The 23511-nt window shown below is 46.6% G+C and overlaps 1 protein-coding gene across 3 annotated transcripts in view; it reads right to left on the bottom strand.

Moving 5' to 3' along the window:
• Nucleotides 1-23511, bottom strand: part of MARCHF4 (membrane associated ring-CH-type finger 4) — a 99563-nt gene that overhangs the window by 2767 nt on the left and 73285 nt on the right. For all 3 annotated transcript variants that reach the window (XM_032693587.1, XM_032693588.1, XM_032693589.1), the window contains one exon: nt 16911-17103. In XM_032693587.1, the coding sequence (XP_032549478.1) occupies nt 16911-17103 (193 nt within the window). The remainder of the gene's footprint in view (nt 1-16910; nt 17104-23511) is intronic.

Genomic DNA, 23511 nt, shown 5'->3' with positions numbered 1-23511 from the left:
CAGTACAGACTGAGTTTCTAGCCTGCCTGGTTTTAAGCATAACTAGGAGCCCTGCTGACTGGATCACAGATTAGCTTCAGGGGGACTCTCACATTCATTGAAATGGGGTGCCAAGCCTGCTCCCTGGCTGTAAAAGTAATTACACTGGATAGTTTAAGTATGCAGATCTGACTGTTTTGGGACAGGGAATGGCATAGGGCAGTACAGTATGAGAGAGCTCTACTCTCTGGTTCCCATAGGCTGTTGAGATTACACAGCTGTAATCCTGCAGTGGTGCTGGCTTTTCATAACCAAACACCATGACATCATAATAGAAAAATGTGGGTTTTCCCCCCTGCTTTGAAACATGGTTGAGAATTCTGACGTGGTCTGATCAAAGCATCAACAATAAAACACAGGACTTAGGGAAAGCCTGCAGATCCAGCCAAGGAGATAGAGCTTTGAAGCAGGCCTGAAGTGGATCAGCCCATGACAAGGGACATTAGACATATATTTAAATGAGCTGTCTGATCTGTAATGAATGAAATTTCACCCTGATCAATGAGAGAGCCAGTGTTTCTCAGAGGCCACCTTAAGCCTGGGATAAAAGAGTTGAAATCAAATGCTTTCTCTTTGGCTGTAGAACATTCTTCATAGAATCAAATCCATTCTACGAAGTATTAAACACTGAGCCAGGATTGTAAGTCTATTCTTAATTACCTTATCACAAATATTTAATGTGCAGCCTGATTCAAGAGGGTTGTTTATAAAATTCTTGTTTGTTTGCCTTCTAATTATAAATGTTTATGATCTTATGCAATTAACTGTGTGATGCTGATGGATGGGTTGCTGAGTCAACTGAGCACCTGCTTTCTTAGATAATTCTGGTTTCCAAATATTTATAAAAGTACAAAATAACTTGTTTTCGTCTGTATTTACTGGGCTCTAAATTACTTATCGATTTCCCAGTGTCAAGCTCAGGAAGCTGTAAAATTAAGAAGAAACCAAGTGGAGGGGTAGGCAGGGAGGCGGAAGTAACAGTGATTCATTTGCAAGAGTAAATGCCAAGAGTAAGCAAGAGTCTGTCCCTTTATATCAAGCTGCAGGATGCTTAATGCTCCCATTGAAACAAATTTTGTCTGTTTTAGATAAGTTAGGATTGGAATTTCTACATTCAGCTCTGTGAATCCCCTAGCAAAAAAACCCCTCCCTCAAAGATCATTCTTGTTGACAGAGGTGAAACTTTCAAATTTAAGGCCAGAATTCAGTGGGAAATCCTTCAGGAAGAACTGTATTCAACTTGACGTGTCCAGCTAAAGCCAATTATTCCATAAGTCAAATCCTCTGTGTGAGTGTGTAAGATTGCAGGTTGGTGTGAACTTCTCTCTCTGTGCAATTCTCTCTTTTCAACACACAGAGAGTTTAAGACGGATTCTGGTAGTGTCCTGGTCCTTTTACACTCCTTCCCAGTTTACTTCACCCTCTTCTGTTTCACAAAATCTGTTCTCAGTTGATCCTCTGTGAAAATCATCCTCTTCAGAAGGAAAATCTCTGTAAATTTTACACGGAGCTTGTTGGTCCAGACTGTTGCCTGTTTTATGAAATTCCTAGTTCGTGGTGCTGGTGAAATAAAACTCCCATGGAATGTGGACACTGATGATGTGCTGTTCTCATTCCCATTTTCTCGTGTAGAGTCCTGGCTGGACCAGCACTGGACAAAATTCCTTGAGCTGAAAGTTGTAGAAAGCTGGAATTCCTTGGTTTAGAAGGGATTGGATCAGCATTGGATCAGCAGACTTGTGACAAAACTGATCAAGAGAAATGGCAGATGTAACAGGGACAACTGTGTTTATGTCTCTGGATAAGGAAGGGGGAATCAGTTGGTGTACCATCAACTGTGAGGTTAATCGGGGGGTTGTGAACCTCCAATCTAAGGCAATTTTGGAGCAGCAGTTTCCCAGAAATGACAAGCAGTGACCTCCTAAACATGGTCAGACTCTGACACCAAGTTATCTTTTCACCAGGACTTTCAGCCTCTAATTAAAACTTTTCTCTTATTCCAACACTTACCATGCACTTTCTTGAAAGAAATAGGTAAATTCTTGGGAAAGGAACTGTTTCACCTCTTTGCCCATAAAAAACCCACCCAAACAGGGCTTCTGCTGACAGTGGGTGGTACATCATCCCTGCACTGATACTCTTATTATCTACTGGAGGAAAAATCAGAGTCCATTCCAGCCAGTTACCTTCTCAAAAAGGCCCTGTCTTGCCACCTGAGTTGTCACCTCTTGTTTCCACCTTCAGCAGCACTTTGCTCTTTTGTTTTCCTTTCCAAATGCAGTTTCATCTCAGCCAGGCAGCTGCCATGCTTTAGCCTGTTTCTGTTGCTTTCATTACTGGGTGTCAGGGGAAGATTATGGCAGCTGTGATCAAAGCTTAATGTTTGCATCCACAGCAGTGGTGACTCAGGCCAAGGTAAACCAAGCTTTCTGGGAGACAACACTTCTCATTGCCAGCTTTTCTCTCTACTGACATCATACACAAACACTTCCCTCCCTTTCTTCGAATTCTTTAATCTTTTGTGACAATCTCAAATTTCTCCACTTTTGTTTCCAAAACTCCAGCAGCTCAGTCCTCACTTATCTCTTTGCCTTAATCTCATCCTATTTGCTCCATTCTTAGTCGCCTTTTATCTTGACCTAAGAGCAGGAAAGTGGCTCATGATAAACCAGGAAAAGAGAGCCAGAGGGATCTGTTCCAGGACATATGGTCAGGGAAAGGGATACCTAGTATCTTGCATTCCCCAACATCGTGACCAGGTGAGTTCCAGTATGACATGTTCTTTAAACAACCTAGCATACAATCCTCCTGTGGGTGATAATCAAGGCTATAGAGCTGTGCTCTTCAGGAAACGGGGTGAACCAAGGAGTGGGGAGAGACAGTTTCATAATTGAAAATAATGTCATGGCACCAATAGGACTCTCACTTGGGCTGATTTGGGAGGAGAGATGTGAACCTCAGAGCTGACCAGGTTGGGAATGAGGTAATGTCCTTCTTCTCCTCATTCCTGTTCATCATCTCCAGAACCTCTTCATTTCATCCCCCTTTTTCTGCACGTGAACTCCCCAGGAGGGTGCAGTCCCTAGACCATGGAGGTACAGAATCAGCACTGTACACACCACCTGCCTTTTGATTCCCTGATGAAATAAACTGATATGTCACAGAATTCCTGTCTTCAGCAATGTGACTGTCGGGTCCAGCTTGTGTTTGCACTTCTCTTTATTCGATTACATCTTGTTGATTCCTCCAATTTGCCAGAATCATTTAAAATTTCAAATGCTGATCTGATCCTCCAAAGTGCTTGCAGCCTTTCCAATCTTGGTGTCATATGTGAATTTTATAACAGCACTTCCTATTTAATTATCTAAGTCATTAATAAAAATATTGAAGAGAGCAGAGTCCAAAACAGTCTCTACTTGAAATGGGTTCCCAGTTTATAGCACACCACTGACAACTACTGAGAAGGCAGTTTTTCCACTGCCTGTACACCTGCATTATACTTATGTAATCTAGAGCACATTTCTCTTGTTTATTTAGGAGATTCTAAAGGCAAGGAATCAAGAGCATTGTCCAAGTCACAGCATAACAACCCAGCTGCTTTCTCCTTAGCCACTAGTACAATGATCCTTCCAAATCACAGATGGTTATACCCTATGCTCATCAGTTGGTTACCTAAACAAATATTCTACTATCTTTCTATGAAACAGTTAAGCTGATTTGCCCTTCATTTCCTTCATCCTCAGTTCTTATTTTCTTTAATGATAGAGGTTATATTTAAAGATAGGTACTCTGCTTGCATTTCCCCAGCTGCCTGGCACCTCCTGCATCCTCCCCAAGTTCCTGATGGTGAAATGCTCATGGGTCAGAGACTGCTCCTGCAGCTTCCTCTGAAGTTCATTAGGACATGCTGACAATGACAGAGCTAACTCATTTGAGGCTGTTCTCTTCTGATTCTGCCCTGGGCTTCCTTCTCCACATTAAAATTATTTTAGCTAAGTTTTCAGGACTGAAACAAAGGCAACATTTAACTCTTTGGTCCTCTGTGTATCAAATATTACTTGAGCTCTTAGACTTGCCTTGTTCTTCTTCTTTACATATGCTTATGCACTCATTTCTTTTTGCCTTTTGTATTCCTGGATGGTCATCTTGGGGTTCAACCCTGATAGCTGCCCGTGCCTGTGTGATTTCTAGAGACTTTTCATTAGTTGAAGGTTATTCTTTCTGCCTTTTGTGTGATTGTAGCTTCTGATTTTGGGTCCTCAAAGAGTTCCTGATGTAGCTTCAGTGCTCTCTTCCCACGCTTCTGAGCTTTCCCCTGCACAGGCACAGTTTGCTGTTGTGCCTTCAGTATCATCCTTTTGGCAGCTGTGAGCTGTTCACAGCTCTTTTATCCTTCAAGTTCTCTTCCCAAGAGATGCTCCCTGCTCTGGTCCCCTGAGGCTGCTGCCACTGCTTTTCTGGAGTCCATTATCCTCACATCTTACTTTTTTTCAGCTCAAGAATGCTTTCATCAAACAGTCACTTTCCATTCAAACTACTGCTACATTCAGATTTCCAGGGATTTTTTGCTTTCTGGTGAAATCAAAGAGGAAGTATAGACTCCTTCATAACTGCCATCTCCACTTTCCAAAACATAAATTTTGTCCCCAGAACGTTTCAAGAGCTTAGTGGACAGTCTACCCTGCATATAGGAGTAGTTCATAATGGATGACTTAGAGCCTCTGGTGCTGTCTTTTAGACATTTCTGGCAGTTGCAAGACGCTTGACCAGTGGTCAGGACTTCTATAGTCCACAAGACATCTAGCAAAGATTTGCTCTGAATAACACTTGAACTGTACTAGGAGGGTGAGCAACTTAGCAACTGCCAGCATTGCATGAGAGACAGTATAAACAGAAAATGTATTCATAATGATTAGAGCTAAAATGAATGCTTAACATATGGAAAAATAATTAGCTGATTATAATCAGGCATTTTCTTATCAATCATTTTCAATGCACATTTTTTTAGTATCTTAAGAACTGATTATGTATGAATCTGGACTGTATTTTAGCTTGGCAGAACTGGGATGTCTGCATGGCTGGACTCTGTTAGAGTGCTGTTGGTCACTGGATGGCATGTGCCATTATGGAATCCATGGGTCTGGGGAAGATAAAACACTCCTGCTCTCTAAGTGCATTCACCATAACAAGATTTCACTGTCACAGGGCTTTCACAGCATGCATGTGTCATGCTTGGATCTCCCCAGGCCACAGGGGCCACAACTCCATTGGGTCGTTACAGCACAAACAGGCCAGTCCACAACCTTCAATTGATGACTAAGAGAAAACCTTGTGTTTATTACAGCTTATCTCCTCTTGTTCAAGGGCAGCTGTTCCTCAAAGCTTCCTCAGCCCCTGGTGGGCCAGGGCCCCCTACAAATGCAGAAAGAGCCCTTCTCCCTCCCTGCTTCCTCCGCTCCATCTGGCAGAGCCATGGGAGCAGCAGGTCCCATCTGGGCGGGTGATTACGCTGCGTCCCAAGCTCTCTGCAGCCATTAACACCCACCCCCAGACTCAGCAGGAGTCCTACTGGGTGGGAGATGGATCCAGCGTGCCGGCATCTCAGAGAATCCCCACAATTGCTGCTCCACCAGGCGAGTGATCATGGAGCAGAGCGTGGGGGGCTGGGGAGAGGAGGCAGCTCCTTTAGTACTGCTGGCAGTGCTTGGTGTGGCAGCTGGCAGCATCTCTCCCCCAGGCAGCACGGTGATTTTGCAGGATGCTGCTGAGCTATGTGGCAAGGAACAATTGCCAGGTTGTGATGCTGCAGCACGTCATGAGTTCATGTAACACAAGTATGCAGCAGTGATTCCTGTGTGCACAGAATGCTATGGGCTCCTCTTGGAAGCAGGAGCAGTTCATCCCACAGACATGGCATTTGTAGCTGTGGGAGGACGAATGCTTTATCCAGCAGGATGAATTGAGTTGACAGGTAGGACTGCCTGTCATGGGGCTTGTGGAGCTTGTGGGAGCTGGGGACAGCATGTTGTAGAAGCATTTGGGGAGCTTTTATGGCTGCAAGGTAGATGCATCTTCTCTGCGAGCTGCTGCCTCCGTCCCAGGGCAAACATCCTCAGCCATGTCCCCTGCCGACCCATGTGCTCCTCTGCAACACACTGACTGGGCCCTGTAGGGCTGAGCTGGTAAGACCCAAAATGAGGAAAGTCTGGCAAAATTAAGGATCTGACAGGAGATGTCCAGTGGACACTTTTCATTCAGCACTCCCACATGGTTTTTTTGCAATGGGACATTAGCACTGCCTGTCTGCAGGATGCTGTCTGTGACAGAGGAGCTGAGGTGACCCCAACAGCTGCACACAGCAACACCCTTGCTCTAGAGATGCCACAATACTTCCAGCTGTAAGCATATGAAATATCAACCACTACTAATTTCTCCTGCGCTGCCCAGACTAGTACTTTTACTCCTTGTCTCAAAACTGCGACAAAACCCACTAAAAAACCAAAAGAAGAAATAACAGTGAAAATACATAAAATGAAACCCTAAGAAATCCTTGCTCGGGCAACAGATAAAATGTAAACTGAAGTACTCCCGTAAACCCAGCTGGCTGTGGACAGCTACAGCAAAATGGATGTTGTGCCCTTAAGGGCTCTTGTACTCCCATGGTATTTAATTCATAGTGCACGATAAAGCAGAGGATTAAAGGGCAGTCTCTAGTTATGCAGGGAGCAATAAATGAGATTCTTCTTGGAAAAAGCAAATAAATAAATAGAGATGGGAGCTCCACCAGCAGAAGCCTTGCCTTTCCAGCAGCAGAATCATGCCTTTCCAGCAGCATTCCCCACTTGTGAGTCTACCTGTAACTGTGCCAGGAAAGGAGGAATAGAGCTTGGAGGCAGTACTAACACACCCTCTTGCTCTCTTAAATTTCCCCCTCCTTATTTTGTAGCTAGGATTTTATAGATCCTCTTGGAGCCTTTTCTCATCAAATTTGAAACGGAGATCACAGCAACACCCCACATCTTGAAAAGGCTTTGTGCACAACAGGTGAAAGACGCTCATTGTGTGCACAACAGATACTCCAGGGTCTTTAAAAGAAGGGAGTAAATAATCATTTCAAGCTAGATTGAACAGAGCACTGGCTAAATGCACACCCTCATCTCTGGGTGATTTTATGGGTCTTTTCTACCTTTAGGTTTCCAGATATTCCCTGACAGAAGTCTATGGAGTTGAATACTCATGGTGAAAAGGGAAAAAGCACGTGGCTTCCATTTCACAGTGCTTATACAAAGACAGTCATTGCTTCAGGTCTGCATTCTGAACCTCACTATACCATAGCTAATGTTACTTTGACCAAAACACTGCCTGTGCAGTCATGCTGGATCCTCAGCCACGACACTTCTTTAAAGGCAAAGCTGGACAACAGCCCTGTTCTGTGTAGGGTTTGGGAATCTGTCTTCACGCTTGCTTGGAGTGAGATCTGAAAAAGTCACACTGTTCCCCAGAACGGAATAATACACATGTATTTTCAGACAGGTGAAAATGTTTCATTTGGACTTGAATTTTTTTAAAATGTTGTATTCCAAAATCTGACACTGAATTTAAAATACTCAGCATGAGCAGTCATCTCTAAATGCTAAATCAAAATGCTTTATTCAATAATGATCAAAACATGACATTTGCTTATTGAAGGTAGAATTAGTGCCTCCCTCTCTGCTTTTATTAGCAAATGCAATTCTGTAAGAAAAAATGAGAATAGTTTCACATTTTTTTCATTTTCTAAGGGATGAAGGTCCTGTCTGAGCCCAATTCCTCCATCCTGCTCCAGCCACCTCAGTGCTCTTCCCCTTAGAGGATTAGGAACCAGTTAGGAGAGACGCAAAGGTGAGCACGGATCACCCTTAACATCCCCCGGGGAAATGTAGGGCACACAGGCTAAGTTAATGGACCTGAGAGTGCCTCTGAAGTCACAGGTCGGCATGTGCATTGTGATTTTTTCTACTCCCTCATTGGAGCGAGATCTGGGCATCTTTCCCTCCTGATGTGTAGGAAGGCATCCCATGGATGTCAGGCAGAAGATGCTCATGGTGCTCTTTGGCTAGCCTTTTGTTGGGATAAATGTATTCCTGGGATACACTGTGGTGCAGCCTGTGTTTGGCCACTTTGTCCTGCACAGCTATGATAAAATCACTCATTGCAAATCCAGGATTTCTGTGAGATTCCCAGAAGCCTTCCATCTTGGGTGCTGCAGCCTCTCCTCTCTGCTCCTTACGCTGTCCTCACAGGTCTCACCCCACCTTCTCCCCTGCAAGGCCTTCACTTCTCCCACAGAAGCACTTTTCAAAATTAATTAGGGTGGTAGAAGCCAAAAGGACAAGGGTCTATCATTTCTGATCCGTTACTAGCTAGGATGTCTAAGAGAGCAAAACTTTTTCCTTCCTACTCTGAGTATACAAGCTTCTTCCACCAGAGCTGAAGGCCTTTATGAGCTGTGATATCCAGCTGAGTGAATGCTGACGGTGGTTAATGGGGCAGGTAAGAGTTTACCTGCACCTATGGGATCCACCAATGCTGAGCTTGACAAGTATGACAGCAGTGAAAGGAACCAAGAGCGGCTAAGCCTGCAGCAAAAGTCTTCAGAAGAGCATCTGTGATGTGGCTGTGGCTGAGCAGAGTGAATTGTCCCACTTGAGCAGAGTGAAGTGTCTGGACCTTCAGTTCTTCAGGCTTCTCTGCATTCAGCAGGTAGTGATGACTGCTCACTCCACACTGCCTGAATATCATTGCTGTGGGCTTGTTTGCTGAGAAGGTAAAGTGTTGGCTGGACTATTGGGCATAGGATCCCTGGAGTTATTTAATATTACTGAACAATTTCTACTTAACACTGCACAGTCACAAGGGTATTATGGATCCAGCTCTGCCATGAGACAGAGGGACTCGGGCTATGGCTGGATCTTGGTGCAGGAAGAAAAGCACTGCTTCAGGGAAAAACTTCCAGGAAGAATTAAGTTTAGCGACTTCGCCCGTGGGCCTGTTTGCAATTCTTCCTTATAGACTGTTGTATTCTGGATCTGAAAGATGGCTCTGTTGATAGGTAGTCGTCACTACGAAGTGATCCCAGAGCTAGATTAATGTGGTTTCATATTAATCTCCCCTTATGTCTGCTTCTGGCTCCCCACAGAGCTGGGGACACACCAAAAGCAGCTCCATCACTGTGCATGGGGGATGACCTCCTGTGATCTCATCTTTGACCACAGAGTTGAATTCTCTTGATACAGCTGCAACAGAATGCCATGGACCACAGCTTCCCACCTCCAGGAGTAAAGTGTCTGTGGGGATGCAGGCAGTAGCAGGAGGAGCAATGGGACAGAAGGCAGTTGGAAAAACACAGCCTGGCAAAGAGCTGACTTTTTTTTATCCTTTAGTAGATAGCACAATTTGTGCAGCTGGTATGGGAGATCCTACCAGCTGCCTACAAGGGAATTTCCTGCCATAGTGTAGAAACTATGACAGGCAGGTAAGTGCTTCTGCCTCTGCCTACGTATGGAAACTTAACCCAGGGACACCAGACAGTTCATTTCAGCATGGAGTTTAGTGACAGGGAACCATCATTCTGATTATAATGTATCACACTTGAAAGCACAAGGTGCAATTCACAAGGCAAAAGATTTTTTTTCCCCTCAGAAAATGTTAATTACGTTGCCCTCATTAAACGCTAAACACATTGATCCACTGGAGCAGAGAGCACCATATGGTTATTCACGACAAAATACATCTCTGGAGCCCTGTTGTAACAGTGAGACCCTGCATGGAGATAGATGTGGTGAAGGAGTGTGGAGCTGAACAGACATGTGTGAAAGGCCAGGTGCTGCTCTGATTGTGCTGCAAGCTGAGTTCGTTCTCTACAAAAAGGGAGAGGAGTTCAGAGGCAGGTCCAAACCCTGTGGCTCTGCTCAGCACCAACATGCTCACCCTGCAGAGAGCTGCCAGAGCTGCACTGGAGTTCAGTGGGTACATTGAGCCTCTGCAGACATGCCCTCTGGCTAGAGCAGCACCCATGCACGCACACCAGCTGCCCCACTCTCTTATGGAATAATCAATGTAGCATTAGATAAAAACAGGTCCCATCTTTCAGGAACAGAGGGGTGGCCTGTCTGGATTTTGCCGAGCAGCCGCTGTTCCTGGATAGCAGCCAAGGAGCTGGTTGTCAGATCAGCTGTGCAACGTTGCTTCTCCTGGTGCCAGCCCAGCTACAAGGCCTGCAATAATTGCTCTCAGGAACAGACTTTGCCCAGCTGGATTGAGAGCCCCATAACATGACCTGTGGGGACTGTTCCTGTCTCCAAACCCCTCTTTACACCTGACAGATCAATGATTTGCTCAGTGGTTTTGCAAGCATGCACATTTGGCTGAATGTGTGCAAACCAGGGTTCACAGTGAAAAAATGGTGAACTGGCTGCCTGATTTTATCCTGACTGCTGGCTGTGAAGGTAGGACCTGGATCTGGCCACTTCAATTAGCTCCTGGTAGCTCCAGTTTACAGGCAAACTGGATAATAAGTGCATGAAGTGCATCAAGTTGAAAGGCATGGAAGACTTCCATATATTCTCATGGGTGTCAAAGCCAAACACATTTGCTGCATGTGCTGGTGTCAAGTCTCTCCTCCAGACATTTGCTGAACTTCTTTGCCTTGTGCTCTGTCTTTAGGGTGTCATCAAGCCAACACATGAGCTTGGTGCTTCCTCAAAACTGATTCCCTACTGCTGGTGTAAAAATTCTTCCTGCTTTGTACCTTGAGGAACTATGCAGACCTGAATGAAAATATCTGCTTTTCTTTTGAGAACTGGATCGATACAGATGAAGACTAAGACCCTCAAGACACCTAATTTCTCAGTTTCTCTTTATTTTGTTGTGACTTTGTCTCCTAAATCCTTTGAATGCTGAGGGCCCAAGTGACCTGGCTAGAAAACCCCCTCAGGCTACCTCAGCCTGGCATTTTCTCCAGGAAGCAAACCTCATTTAAAATGAAACCGCATTAATCTTGGCAGGAAGCTTGAATTGTCACTGTCTCAAGGAAGCTCCATTAATTACTGTTCCCATTGCACTATGAAAGATCAAATGCTGTGGATCAGTTTTAATTGGCTATTGATTTCTTATGTTATTACCTACGGTTGTGCTGAGATGCCGTCAGACATACTGGATGCTTTTGATTATTCTTGCTGGCAGCTGGGATTTGAAAACAGCAGGCAGACACTTCCTGATCTGTAATGGATTGCCATGGTGTGCCAAAAAAATCGTTGGCTGGATGAATGGTCCTGCTTTGCCTCTCTTGTACTCCTGAGCTGCAGTGCAGTTGCTGTTGTGGAGGTAAATACTGTCAGGGACTGGCTGCCAGGGAAAGAGCGGGAAAAGCTTCAAAGAACACAAGGATTTAGTCCCCGTGGAAGTGCACTGCTGTCAGCACTGAGGCAGGGTGAGCCAGAGAGCAAGGACTGGTGGGCATGGACAAAGCAAAGTCCCCATCAGACAGTGATCCAAGGAGAGGCAGATTGGATTAGTTTTGCATTGCTGGGGATAAAACCCCCCAGCATGCCAAGCTCAGGGATAGCCCTGTGTGAGCCCAAGAAGGACGGCACTCACAAACCCTAAGGGCGACAGCCCTGCACACACAGCCCACCCCAGGCCCTCCTGGGACGCACTTCTCCTTCAGAACTGATCTGGTGGTGCCTGAGCCTACACTGTGACATGTTCTCATTAGCTGGCAGAGTTCCTCCATGTTTAACAAGGGAAGGTTTCCTGTCCTACTGACACCAAATGACACCCTAATCTACAAATGATAACTTTTCCTAATTTCACCTTGACAGAGAGAGAGGCAAACCCCTTCTTTCCCCTCCAAGGACTGTCATTTAATTAACAGGCAGGCATCTCTCAGGATTTACAACCCAGCTCTTAGCTGCTACTCTCCCTACTCAGTAACTGAGGCCTACGAAGGCTCATTCCATTTATCTGTGCATTTCAGTAACCTCATTTCTGCTGATCTCTATGCCAGCTTTCTGGATTTACCTCTCACGGACCATGGAGAGAACAGTTAATCAAATGAACAGTCCCCATTTCAATTCTCATTCCCTTCCTGGTTCTTGATCTTAATCTTTGTGTTGTAGGTGGCTTCACAGCAGAGCAATACCTATGCTGGCACCATCACCAGGTTCTAGTTTAATCCAACTCTCATTATTTGTCCTACAGATGTGACCAGAGATAGCACAGATGAAAGAGATCAGAATCAAAGACGTTGAGGCTGGCTGGATATCGAGAAGCATTTAATCGGTTCCTCCTTTGAGGGAGGAACCCTTTGTGAACTGAGATCATCTCTCTGCAACCTGTTCTTGACATATTTCCAACAGGTTCTTAAAAAAAAATCCAGTACTGGAGGTTCCCTCAAATCTCAAGCAATCCTTTCCAGTTCCTCCTGCCCTCCTGTTAGATGTCTGAGAGCAAGGGGGAGAACAATGTTGAAAGACCATCTTGCACATCTTGCCCAGATGGACATAGCTTCTGGTCCTTGGGGCCATACCATCTGTCCTGCTGGTCATGAGGAGCAGATTGGTTTCATTTTGGTTGTAGTTTTATTTCCACGGGGGGTGAAGAGGTAGGAAATGGTGTCTGTCCCTTCTAATTGTTTTTGTGAAGCATGCTAGGATCTAGCAAAATCCAAAGAAAAGGAGTGTCCTACTGAATGTTAGTGGCTGAGGGTCAAAATCAGGCCCCCTGGATTTTGTTGCAGAGATCAACAGTGTCTGAGTTAACAGACATATTTTGAGAGCTCAGCTTTGAGACACTCTGTTACAGATCAAGTACAGCTCAAGTGAAGGTAACAACAACAAAATGATCTGTACTTAGGTGTACTTAGGCAGCTATACATACAAAGGAGCCCTCCACTTTGACTCCACATTGGAAAGACCAGTTCTTCCAAGAGATTACCCATGCAAATTGCCACAGATACCTCTATCTAGGCAAATTGCTACCTAAATCCCTTAATGACTTGGTAGAGAGATCACACAAAACAGCTGGGCAGTTGCTGACGACGCGTGTATTCCCTGTTTGATGTTAGTCAGATCTCTGCAGATTTGGTGACTTCTCCAGCTTTGAGGCTCCACAGTGCCAGAGGAAGTGTTCTGCTGAGCATCTCCAGTGACAGGGTGTATAAAACGACCTCCTGGACAAATGTCCCTGGCTACCCAGAGGACATGAGACATTCAAAGACAACTGAAGGAGCTCTGTTTCAGAACATCTGCTCTTTAGTAAGTACCTTATCTTTCAAATCTCTGCTCCTCTGCCAGTGAAAGCAAAACTTGGGGGTCAAACTGGAGAAAGAAACAATTGGAATTAGTGTAGGACCTACAGTATAACCTTCTGCTAGCTAAGGCTGCCTGGCCTGTTACCAAACAATGTACAGACAATGTGTGTGTTATATTAGCTGGAAAAAACAACTGTGTGATCTGAGTGCACCTAATGTCCTGCCCTTTCCCCATGACTGAACATTTCATAGTTCCTAAATCTTTCCTACACACCCACAGGCTGGATAGCAAAAGGAGAAAAGGGCTGTACTGCAGAGGAGGAGACATTGGATTGCACAGACAGCACTCCAGTGTTTCAAGATCTGTTGTCACTGCAATTATCCATGAGAGGTTTTATCCTGAACTTGCAGAAGTGGAACTAAAATCCAGGGAGGAGTAACAAGAGGCTTCGGGCCATGCTGGCAGTCAGCAGCAGAACTTTCAATCTTCAAAGCTGGCTTTGCCCAGTTGTAATCAAAAGACCCCGCATGAAGCAGCCAGGTTTGGGAGAAGGATAAAAAGAGGGAGAATAGCTGATCCACAGTGAAGAACTCACTGCAAATCTTCTAGGGAGCTGGAATTGCTGCATCCATCACAGTTGCACAAAACTACAATGAATGAGGAATTAAATTCAGTTGTGGTGTTCATAGAATTACAGAATGGGTTGGGTTGGAAGGGACCATAAAGATCATCTAGTTTCAACCCCTCTGCTGTGGGCAAGGATATTTTCCACTACATCAGGTTGCTCAAAACTCCATCCATCCTGGCCTTGAACACTTCCAGGGATGGGGCATCCACAAATTCTCTGGCAACATGTTCCAGTGCCTCACCACCCCCACAGTAAAGAATTTCTTCCTAATATCTAATCTAAACCTACTCTCTTTCAAATTAAAGCCATTACCTCTGTCCTATCACTACATGCCCTTGTAAAAAGTCCCTCTTCATCTCTCTTGTAGGTCCTTTTATGTAATGGAAAGCTGGTATTCCCGGAGCCTTCTCTTCTCCAGGCTGAACAACCCCAACAGTCTCAGACCTTCTTCATAGGAGAGTATTTCTTTTGATGAATCACTTCCACTGGCCTGACCTGGCCTGGCCTCTCAATGGGACAGACTAGCCTTTTGGCTCAAGCTAGTGCAGCCCCCCAAAATCTACAGGGTTAAAGAGAAGTCTCTCAGAGGAAAGACCTGACCACATGAACAGTCAGGGAGTGACAGATCCCCATGAAAATCTCATGTCACTAAGTTCAAACCAGGCAGAAGAAGAGGAGGAGGCAGGGAGGACAGTGAACACCCGACCTCAGCTAGCACTGCTCAGAGCTCCTTTTGTCTCCACTGCTGAGCGGGGAGCAGCAGCAGCTGGGACTGCAAAGAGCATAGATGAACTATACAAGCAAGTTTTACACCACGGAGTGGCAGGGGCAGAGTGCTGGTGGCATGCACTTTTGTACAGAAATGGATACACAGGCTCACGCGGTCCAGAACATCGCTTCTCCTGGTTGAGCATGGGTGGGCTGCCTGGCAGCACAGGCAGACGTGCTGCACACAGCCCAAGTGGAGCCAGCTCTGGGTAGTTTCTGAGTGCTGGGCAAGAGAACCCACATACAGACATGTTAACTCACTGCATCTGTAATGCTTCCCACTGGCTTTTGAGTTTGTGGGAAAGCCAGCATGCCTGGCACCCCAGCTGTGCAGGGAAGAACATGAGACAAGGGGCTGCCTCAAGTCACGACTCTGAAATTTTCCTGTAAATGGGATGGCTGCTTGTTCTTTGGCTGGAAAAAAGTCAAAGCTCCCAGCTTAGGGCATTAAGTTTAATAGTGACATTGGTGGAGATGCAAATGGGCTTATTTTTCCCTCTGAGAAGGTGGAAAAGAGAAATAGAGGCCAGATCCTTAGAAAAATGAACAGAAAAATAAAAAAATGAACCTCAAATCTGAATCTGTCTTCCTGATTCCCCTTCAGTTCAAGACTGGCATGGTTTATTCTCTGCTGTGTGGGAGGATTTAGCTCCTATTGACAGATGAGCTAATCAGTTCCCCTCAGCTCTTGAAGCTTTATCAAAGCCAGTTAATCATGTTACTGATGTCTGCCAGGCCAGAGCTCTCCACTTCTGTCCTCTGCCAACAAATGCACACCATACGTGTGTAGGGATAACTTTTTTCCACTTTCAGTTCCACCAGCAAGAGGACATCACCAGTGGCTATTCAGCCAACATGTGGGTGCTGCCCATCTCTCTTTCAGCCCCTTTGCCACCATTTGTTCCTGAGGAGATGTGGTAGCTCCACCAGCATCTCATGAAGGAGCAGGATGATCTCTACAGGCCAAGCTCACCTCTCATTGCTAGCACAGTGGTGGCAACAGTGGGAAGAATTGTCCTCAGTTTTGGAAGGCCCAAGTCCCATGCTGGAAGGCTGCTGAAGCCAAAAGCCATTTGAAACCAGATACCAGGGTGTGCACTCCAGAATTCTGTCCCTGCCACTGGGTTTGTTCTACTTCTGTACCCAAATTTCACCAACTGCTGCTCTGTCCTGCTTCTCCTGAGGGCTGAACTGGTGGCTGAACTGGTGATCCTTCCCTCTGGAATGGCTCCATCCACACACACACACACACACACACACACACACACACACACACACACACACACACACATTTCCACTAAGTCAAGAGGATTGCTTTTTCCCACTGAGTTTTGGACGGCTCCTTCCACCTTTATACCAGTGATTGGAGGACCCAGACATGAAGAACTCTCTGGTTCCGTTTTTGCTTCCTGTCAGGGTCACTTGAACAGACGTTACCTAGTGGCCTGTGCAGGTGGACACTGCTCAGGAGTACATTTGGAGGTTGCCGGTGTTCACCAGACTGTTTCAGTAACTGTTTCAGGTACTGGCAGCTGTGTCCCCCCATGCTGCAGAACTGCACTAGGGCTAAGGCCTGAGCTCCCAGGGAGACTTCTGGGTCCAGGCTGCCAGCATCTGCTCTCCGTCCGGTCATTTGCACTGAGTGACATGGCTTCATCCTCAGAGCTGCTCTGTTCCAGTAACCTGACAAGTACCCCAGGCTGGTCCATTACCTGGTTGGAACCTGCAGCTCCAAGGTGGACCAAAGAAGGGGCTGCCACCTCTGCCTGGCAGAGAGAATGGGTTGGAGAGCCAAGGAGCTGCATATGGAGAGACCCTGCCATGCCCAACCATGGGGTAGTCCCTAAACTAGCTATTCCAGACAGAAAGGAGTTTCTCTAAAGCCTTATATTTCCCAGCTTCCCCCAGACCTCCCCATCCACTTTTCGATCTGAGGCGAGATTTGTTTCTCTCTGGGTTTGCTGCAGGTCCCTCTGCCATCCCAGCCAAGGAGACACTCTGGGGCCACCCAGGGGAGGAGAGAGGACAGTAAAGAAGGTGCCATAAAAGCAAAGAGGAGGAAAAGCCATGGATGCTCAATCCAAGCCAAGCTGTATGGGCTGGCTCTCCATGCCATCTCCTGCTCCTCTCCACAGGTGAGCGAGTGGGCGCCCTTGGCTGCGCTGTGAGACACGATCACCCACCTATACAGACAATGTCCATGAAGCCGTACATTCCATAGCAGATCTGGAAGAGCAGGTCCTGGCGCTGCCATTTGGCTGAAGGACTGAAGGTCGACCAGATGAGCCACGAGATACTGGCAATGAGGAAGAGGGAACCCAGGATGGCCGCTGCTATCTGAACCTTCTCAATGACTGTCAGAGAGATGGCCTGCCACTGCAACAGGAGGCAACAGGGAGAGGGGACAAGAGGGAGGGAGGAAGGAAAAAAGATAAGACATTAGTTACTTGGGGCACGTCACTGTTTTACATCATTGTGGTGGTTTTGGAAATCTCAAAGAGCACCTATAAGCATAGGTGCTTTTACCTGGTCCACATCTGGGATGGAGCATGGCAGTTGTTCACCAGCACATGGCCCCATGTTTCCTGACAGCACTGATGAAGAGGCAATGGAGAGGAATCCTGCATCTCACCAGTAAAGCATAGAGATTTAAGCGAGGCATGACAGACAAGGGTGAGACACCAAAAATAACATCCCCATGACAGTAGTTCTGTGATGGTGATCACAAACCAGGAAGTTCAGTTGCTCCCTCAAATAGAGGCCAGACAACATCCTCAGCCAGGGCATCCTAGTACATAAGCATCTCAGAGAGCCAAGCTTTCTTTCAGAGGCTTCACATGAGCTGGCTCTGTGCCACTTAGTGAGATCTGACAGGATCACAGCCCTAGGTAGGATCTTGCAGCGTCAATGCACATCCCACAGAACTTGCTGCAAACAACACAAGTTTCTCTGGTCAGGACACCCTGCCTTTAGGTGATGACAAATTCAGGCTGTATTCCAAGGTAAACGTCACTGCTTCTTCCTCAGAAGAAGAAAAAAAAAGAAATAATTCCCCCAAATCCATTCACTATGTCAAATAGTTTTGTACAAGCTACATTATAAATATCCTAAGCCTGGACTCCTCTCTGTCATCCAGCATAAAACCTCCCCACTCAGATTTACACTGCTGAGAAAACTGCCCTATAAAACCAAGAGCAGAAATTGGTGTCTTTAACAAGACTTGGGGACGTGGTCCATAGCCTCTCCTTCAAATCAAAAATCAACCACGTAAACAGGCTGAGGAGAGACAGTCTCTCCTGGCATCCAAGTATATAGGCCACCTCTAGCTGTGAGATACATGCCCTTGAAATCGCAGTGGGACTGGCAGAAGGATAAACAAAGACGGACTTCAACCTCCTGCAGGTACAGAATATTCAGAGGAATTGAAAATGTTTAGCCTAGATTCCGCCCAACTCCAGTGTCCCCATGAAGTGTCAGCTCTTCTGAGACCTTAGCACCCTGCATGATTGTCAAACATATCCTAGGACAGCAGAGTCACCCGTCAAGCTTGTCCCATCCTTCTGCAGGGTAAAAAGGAGTTCAGTTGCTGGGTTACTCTTTAATGCACAGGTCAGTCAGGAATTAGGAATGTTTTTTGCAAGGTAGGGAGGACTTTGAACCCTGATTGAAGTGCAAGAAGGATAAGAGGTGGCTCATCTGGTACAGGCATGCGTGGCATTGCTACCAGTCCAAAGACCAGACCCCTGAACTGAATGCTCTCCTCTGAAAAGGGCTGGATTTGGAAAGGAACAGATGAGAGTTTCAGCCTGAGGCTGAGGTCTGCGGGCTGCAACTGGAAGGAGATTGCTCTGCCTCTGCCAACCTTGCTCCTTGGCTTACATCCTGCAAGGGCAGACAGCCCTCAAATCGTCTATCATGGATGTGCAGCATCAGTGAGGTGGGTGGTACCAGCCATTTCGTAGTTGGCCACAGAGTAAATGGCCATAGAGCTGTTGAGCAGAGAGAGAGCTTGTTCCCTGCTGAAGTAGGACTGGGTTCAGCTAAACCCAATCCCCTCTCTGGGCTCGCTAGCCCCAGTCCCCTTCCTGTCATCTGCCCCTGCAGCCGGCCCAGCCAAAGGTAAACACCAAATATTGGGAACACTCAATGATCCCTTCAACAGTCCATTCCCACTCTGCCACAGCCCAAACTGCTCCATGCCTCCACCAAATCCAGCCACACAAGTGGCCTCTTTGTGCCACTAAGATGTTGACGTAGTGAACAGACTCCCCTTAGGGCTGGAAGCTTGGTGGTACCAGTCTCAGTGGGTCAAGGCAAGGTGCATGGGTGCTGGAGGTCAAAGAAAGGCCACAGCTGTGCAACTCCTCTCCTGACATAAAACAGAGCAAAGGCCACCTAGCACCCATTGCCCCCAAATTTGGTTTCTGAGGGTGGGATCAGCAGCTATGCCTTCCTTCCATCAGCTCTTCAGCTTTGTTCTCAACAGCACTATAAGCCAATGCAGGACAAATCTGCAGTGCCATCAGCTCAGAGCTCCAGGACTAAATGCATGTGCCAGGAAGGGAGCTTGGATATGTGTGTGGGGTTGCACTTTCACCACTGCAGCTTTCCCCAGACCTCATCTCCCTATCCAATAACTGGCTGATGCCGAGGGGAAGGGAGTGGAGGGAGCACAGGCTGGTGCTGCGTGCGAAGGCTTTCCTGCAGGTCCCTCACACTGACCCGCGTGCGCCTGTGCCAGCCAAATCATTCTGCATCATTTCTCTCTCTCGAGGAGGTAATGGACTGACTCCTCACCATCTGTCTGGCACACTGCAAGGCCTGTGGTGGCAACAGGTCCTTCCAAGGTAGCAATTAAAGACAGAAAAAGAAGAAGGAACTGCTAGAACAACTAGCAGCTATGTACAACCAACACCACTGTTTTGCAGAGAAAGGGAGGCTTAGGTGCAGTACTAAATATGCAGTCAAAGGGGATGGGGCTCAGAGCACAGAGAAGTCACACCTGGGTGCAAACTTCAAACCCTGCTCCTCTCAGTTGGGAACAGGGAAGCTGGAGCAGCAGCAGGAACACTGCTTGACACTGCTCAGCTGGCAGTGGCTGCCAGGAAGTTTGCTGTGGTGATAATGAAGAGGCTGGAGTCTGTCAGCCGTGCCAGGGGGCAGGAGGCTCTCCCCCTGCATCTGGCACTAAGTGACAGTGACACACACAGCGGCAGTCCTGACTCTGTTCAGGGGATGGCACTGGGGTGCGATTACCCTCTGGCAAGGAGGTAAATGGGTCAGAGCTGAACACTGGGGAAAATAACCAGCTTGCAGAAGAATTTAATATTTTCCAGGAAAAAAAAATAAAGTAATAAGTATTGTATTTCTTCTCTGGCAACCCCAAGAACTGCAATTTAGCATCCCACATCTAGCTTGAGCCACCAATAACCAGAGTAATTATTTCTCATCTTTTAATTCCATTTTGCTACACAACTTAGAGTATGAGGTTTTTGCACAGAGAGGAGAAAAGGGGTGAGACAGAAGATAAAGCCTGTTACCCAGTGAGTGCACACACAGAAGGGTCCAAGAGCTGTTCAGAGGTCGAACGTGCAGATGAATTTCAGCTGCAGGAGCTGGGCTTGATGTGTCCCTGCATTTCTGGCCTTGGGAGCCTACCTCAATCACAGCACTGTGCCTTTCAGATTTCATAACAGCCCTTAGAAAATCACCTCTTTTCTTAACCTCTCTCCACTGCCATTATGACCAGCAGATCAGGGATTTGGCAGGTGACCCTGTTAATCCTTGGGTCACCAATAGAGCTGCAAAGGAAGGTCTCAGCAACACTGCAGAGTCCCTTTACTGGCACATCTAAAACCTGCAAAGCTCTTTGTCTGAATGCCTGGCTGCATATACAACCCACTCCCTCCAAATCTCCAGCTCAAATGTTCAAGCTCTAGCAAAATCACAGTGTCAAGCAATCCAACCTTGTGGGGATAGATCTAAAGATGAGCCCTTCTTCCTTTGGCTGATAATGACTGTTGAGTTCTCAGTAGCTGCTGGGCCGCACTGAAGTGCACCATTAACAACCAGCAGCTCACCCAGGTTGTCAGTCAGGGATGTGACCTTTAGGCAGGTAGAAAGCTCTACAGATGCTCTGTCAGGGCAGAATGGGGCAGAACTAAGGACTTGGTGGTACCAGAAAGCTTTAAAGGCTTCTGCAGGATAACAGGAGCAGCTTTGTGAGCTCCAGGTTCGCAATGGCTTTAGAGCATGCCCATGCAGCTCTCTGTGATGGTTTGTCATCCATACTGGAAAAAGGGCTCCAACCCTCCGACCCATTCTGAAGAAGCTGTCTGGAGCTGTCTGTCTGTCCTCTGCTATCACCTCCCTTGGCCAAGTGCTTTGGCACACCACCCACATCTGCAGGTGCAATACACCACTCTCTCTTAGATCAATTTCCCCGAGTTTTCCCATTTTGCCCAAAGTGCAAAGCTCTGCAACCCAGATGCCTCAGAAAGGGTTTCTTAGGAGTCCAGGTCTGACATTTGTGATGACCTTAGCCAGGGTCCAAGCTGGGCCCAGTACCTACCACTCATGTAACTCATTCTCTTGTTTCATAACCTACGTGTAGTACTTAGGACAAACCTGGCTCTCTGTTGGCTTCAGTGCTTCTGCTTGAAGGCTTGGAGTGAAAACCTGCAACTGCTAATGTAACACAGATGAGTAATGTCATTACTATAATATTTAAGGCCTGATCTGTATTTCTCCTTCTTTTGCACCAGTAGTCTTCAAAGGTTCCCAAGCACCAGCACTGATAGATTCAAGGCAACTATTGCCTGCATAAGATGTCTATGTCTTGCTGCAGCAGCTTGCAAAGAAGCCTTGTTTGCTAGAAAAGCCTTCCTACACTCCCCTGAGAGCTCCTCCATGCCTGCCTCAGGCAGTTCAGTTTATTTTTATTGCTGTATCTGACACGTCCCCTTAATACGTATCATTAACATCCTGAGCTGTGCTAGTCAGCAATTTAATTCTCAGACCCAGGGTCACAAGCAAGAACAGCTTTTTCCTAGAAGGTTGGAAAGGATCATTTCCAGCACTCATTAGGTCTGGCTCTCCTCTTGCTGCTGTCCCAAGGCCCTGGCCATCCTCCTCAATTATCTTTTGGAGGATGGCTTTTCTTTTTATAAATTCACCAAGCAAAGTTATGCCACCTCTGTGGCATAGCCTTCCTGCTGTACACTTACAGATGCTGTGGTTTATTCAGATACTAGAAAGGCAACAGGGAGGAGGGAGGGTCCAGTAGAATCACGTAATGGAAACATGCAGTGATGAAAACCCCTCTCTTCCATGTGCCAGAGCATTTGGTAAGACTAAGCATCGATATCCTAGAAAGTTCCCGTTATAATGCATAGGCCAGGAAGTCTCTCTTGCAATGATTGCACCCATTGCTTGAAAGCTACAGCTGAAGCTCAGCAGGGACCAGGCAAAGCTCACACTCAGCACAACTGATTCAGCAGGATGGGACAGCCAGGAGACACCAGTAAACTTGCCTCAAGCTTTTTAGCTCAGGATCTCAGGCTGAAGTTCAAACACCCTGTGACCTCAGGGTGAGTGAAGTTCAAACACCCTGTGAACGCAGATGTGAGTGTCCTGATGAGGAGGCCATATAAGAGCACTCATCAGCTCTTAACAGTGCACCACCACAGACAAAATAGAGCTAGAGGAGACCAGATCCCAACCCCAGCACTGGATAACTGAGAATCTTTGGAACTGAAACAGCCCACAACACAGGAAGAGTCAGTGATACCAACTGTAAATCAGCTGAACTCTCCAAGACTGCAGACAGTTGTAGGTCTGGGAAGGTTGGTTCAAACAGATTTTCGATTTGCTAAATAGAAGCAAATAGAGCATCAGAGTGGATGCGGCTCAGGAGCAACTACAAAGGATCTGTATAGATTAAATACACTGCAGAGCCACTCCATGGCAGATACCTATTCCACTATGCATCAGCACCAGGGTGAAGGCAGTACTATCATGTGCTTCTAAAAGCCTGTGTCTTCAGGGTCTTTTTAAAATCATGGGCTTTGCACAACTATTATGCAATATCGGAGAGGAGCATTTAAAGCCTCCACGCCCATGACTCCTGTCTTGGTGACTGGAAGACTGGAGAGCAAGAAAATGGATGGATGGATGGACAAAAGCTCTGAATCTTCTGGTTGCTCACAGCTGGTGGGATATTTTTGCTCATTTTCTGTTTGACTGCTGCTTGGCAGGACACCTGCCATGTTGTCTAACAACTTTAATCCCCCGGTCTCAGCAGGTCAGCAGTGTTGCTGCTTTAAGACCTTTGCTCTTAAATGCCTGCAGTCCAGGGAGAGGGGATGGAGTGGGTTAATTTATAGAGAGTAATTCTGCCAAAATACCAGACTAAAGGTCTCTCTCTGGTATGAAACATCATAATAGCCTGGAGGCTGGAAGGAGTCTGTGTTAATTATGCATGAACCCGGCTGTAACTTCTCTGCCCACACCATGGGTCTCCACACACATCTGGCCCATGCTGTGCTCCTAAGTACTCCAAAAAATGTGCAGATATCAAAATGGGCAGAGAAACATGCAGATCCTGGGGAATATGTGGGTGTTGGATGTGCTGCTCTGCTCAGACCAACTGGACAGGCTTCAGGGAGCCCTGGACCTGCCAGCTGCCTGGGTTTGGCGTTCCAGCAGTCTATCAGATGAGAGGACACAGGGGATAGGTAGGTCATGTTGTTGAATAGAATCTAGGCAGGCTCACATCACCCAAAC

The sequence above is a fragment of the Chiroxiphia lanceolata genome, chromosome 7 (assembly GCF_009829145.1).
Source record: "Chiroxiphia lanceolata isolate bChiLan1 chromosome 7, bChiLan1.pri, whole genome shotgun sequence".
Classification (NCBI taxonomy): domain Eukaryota; kingdom Metazoa; phylum Chordata; class Aves; order Passeriformes; family Pipridae; genus Chiroxiphia; species Chiroxiphia lanceolata.
This window is presented reverse-complemented; position numbering and strand designations above follow the sequence as displayed.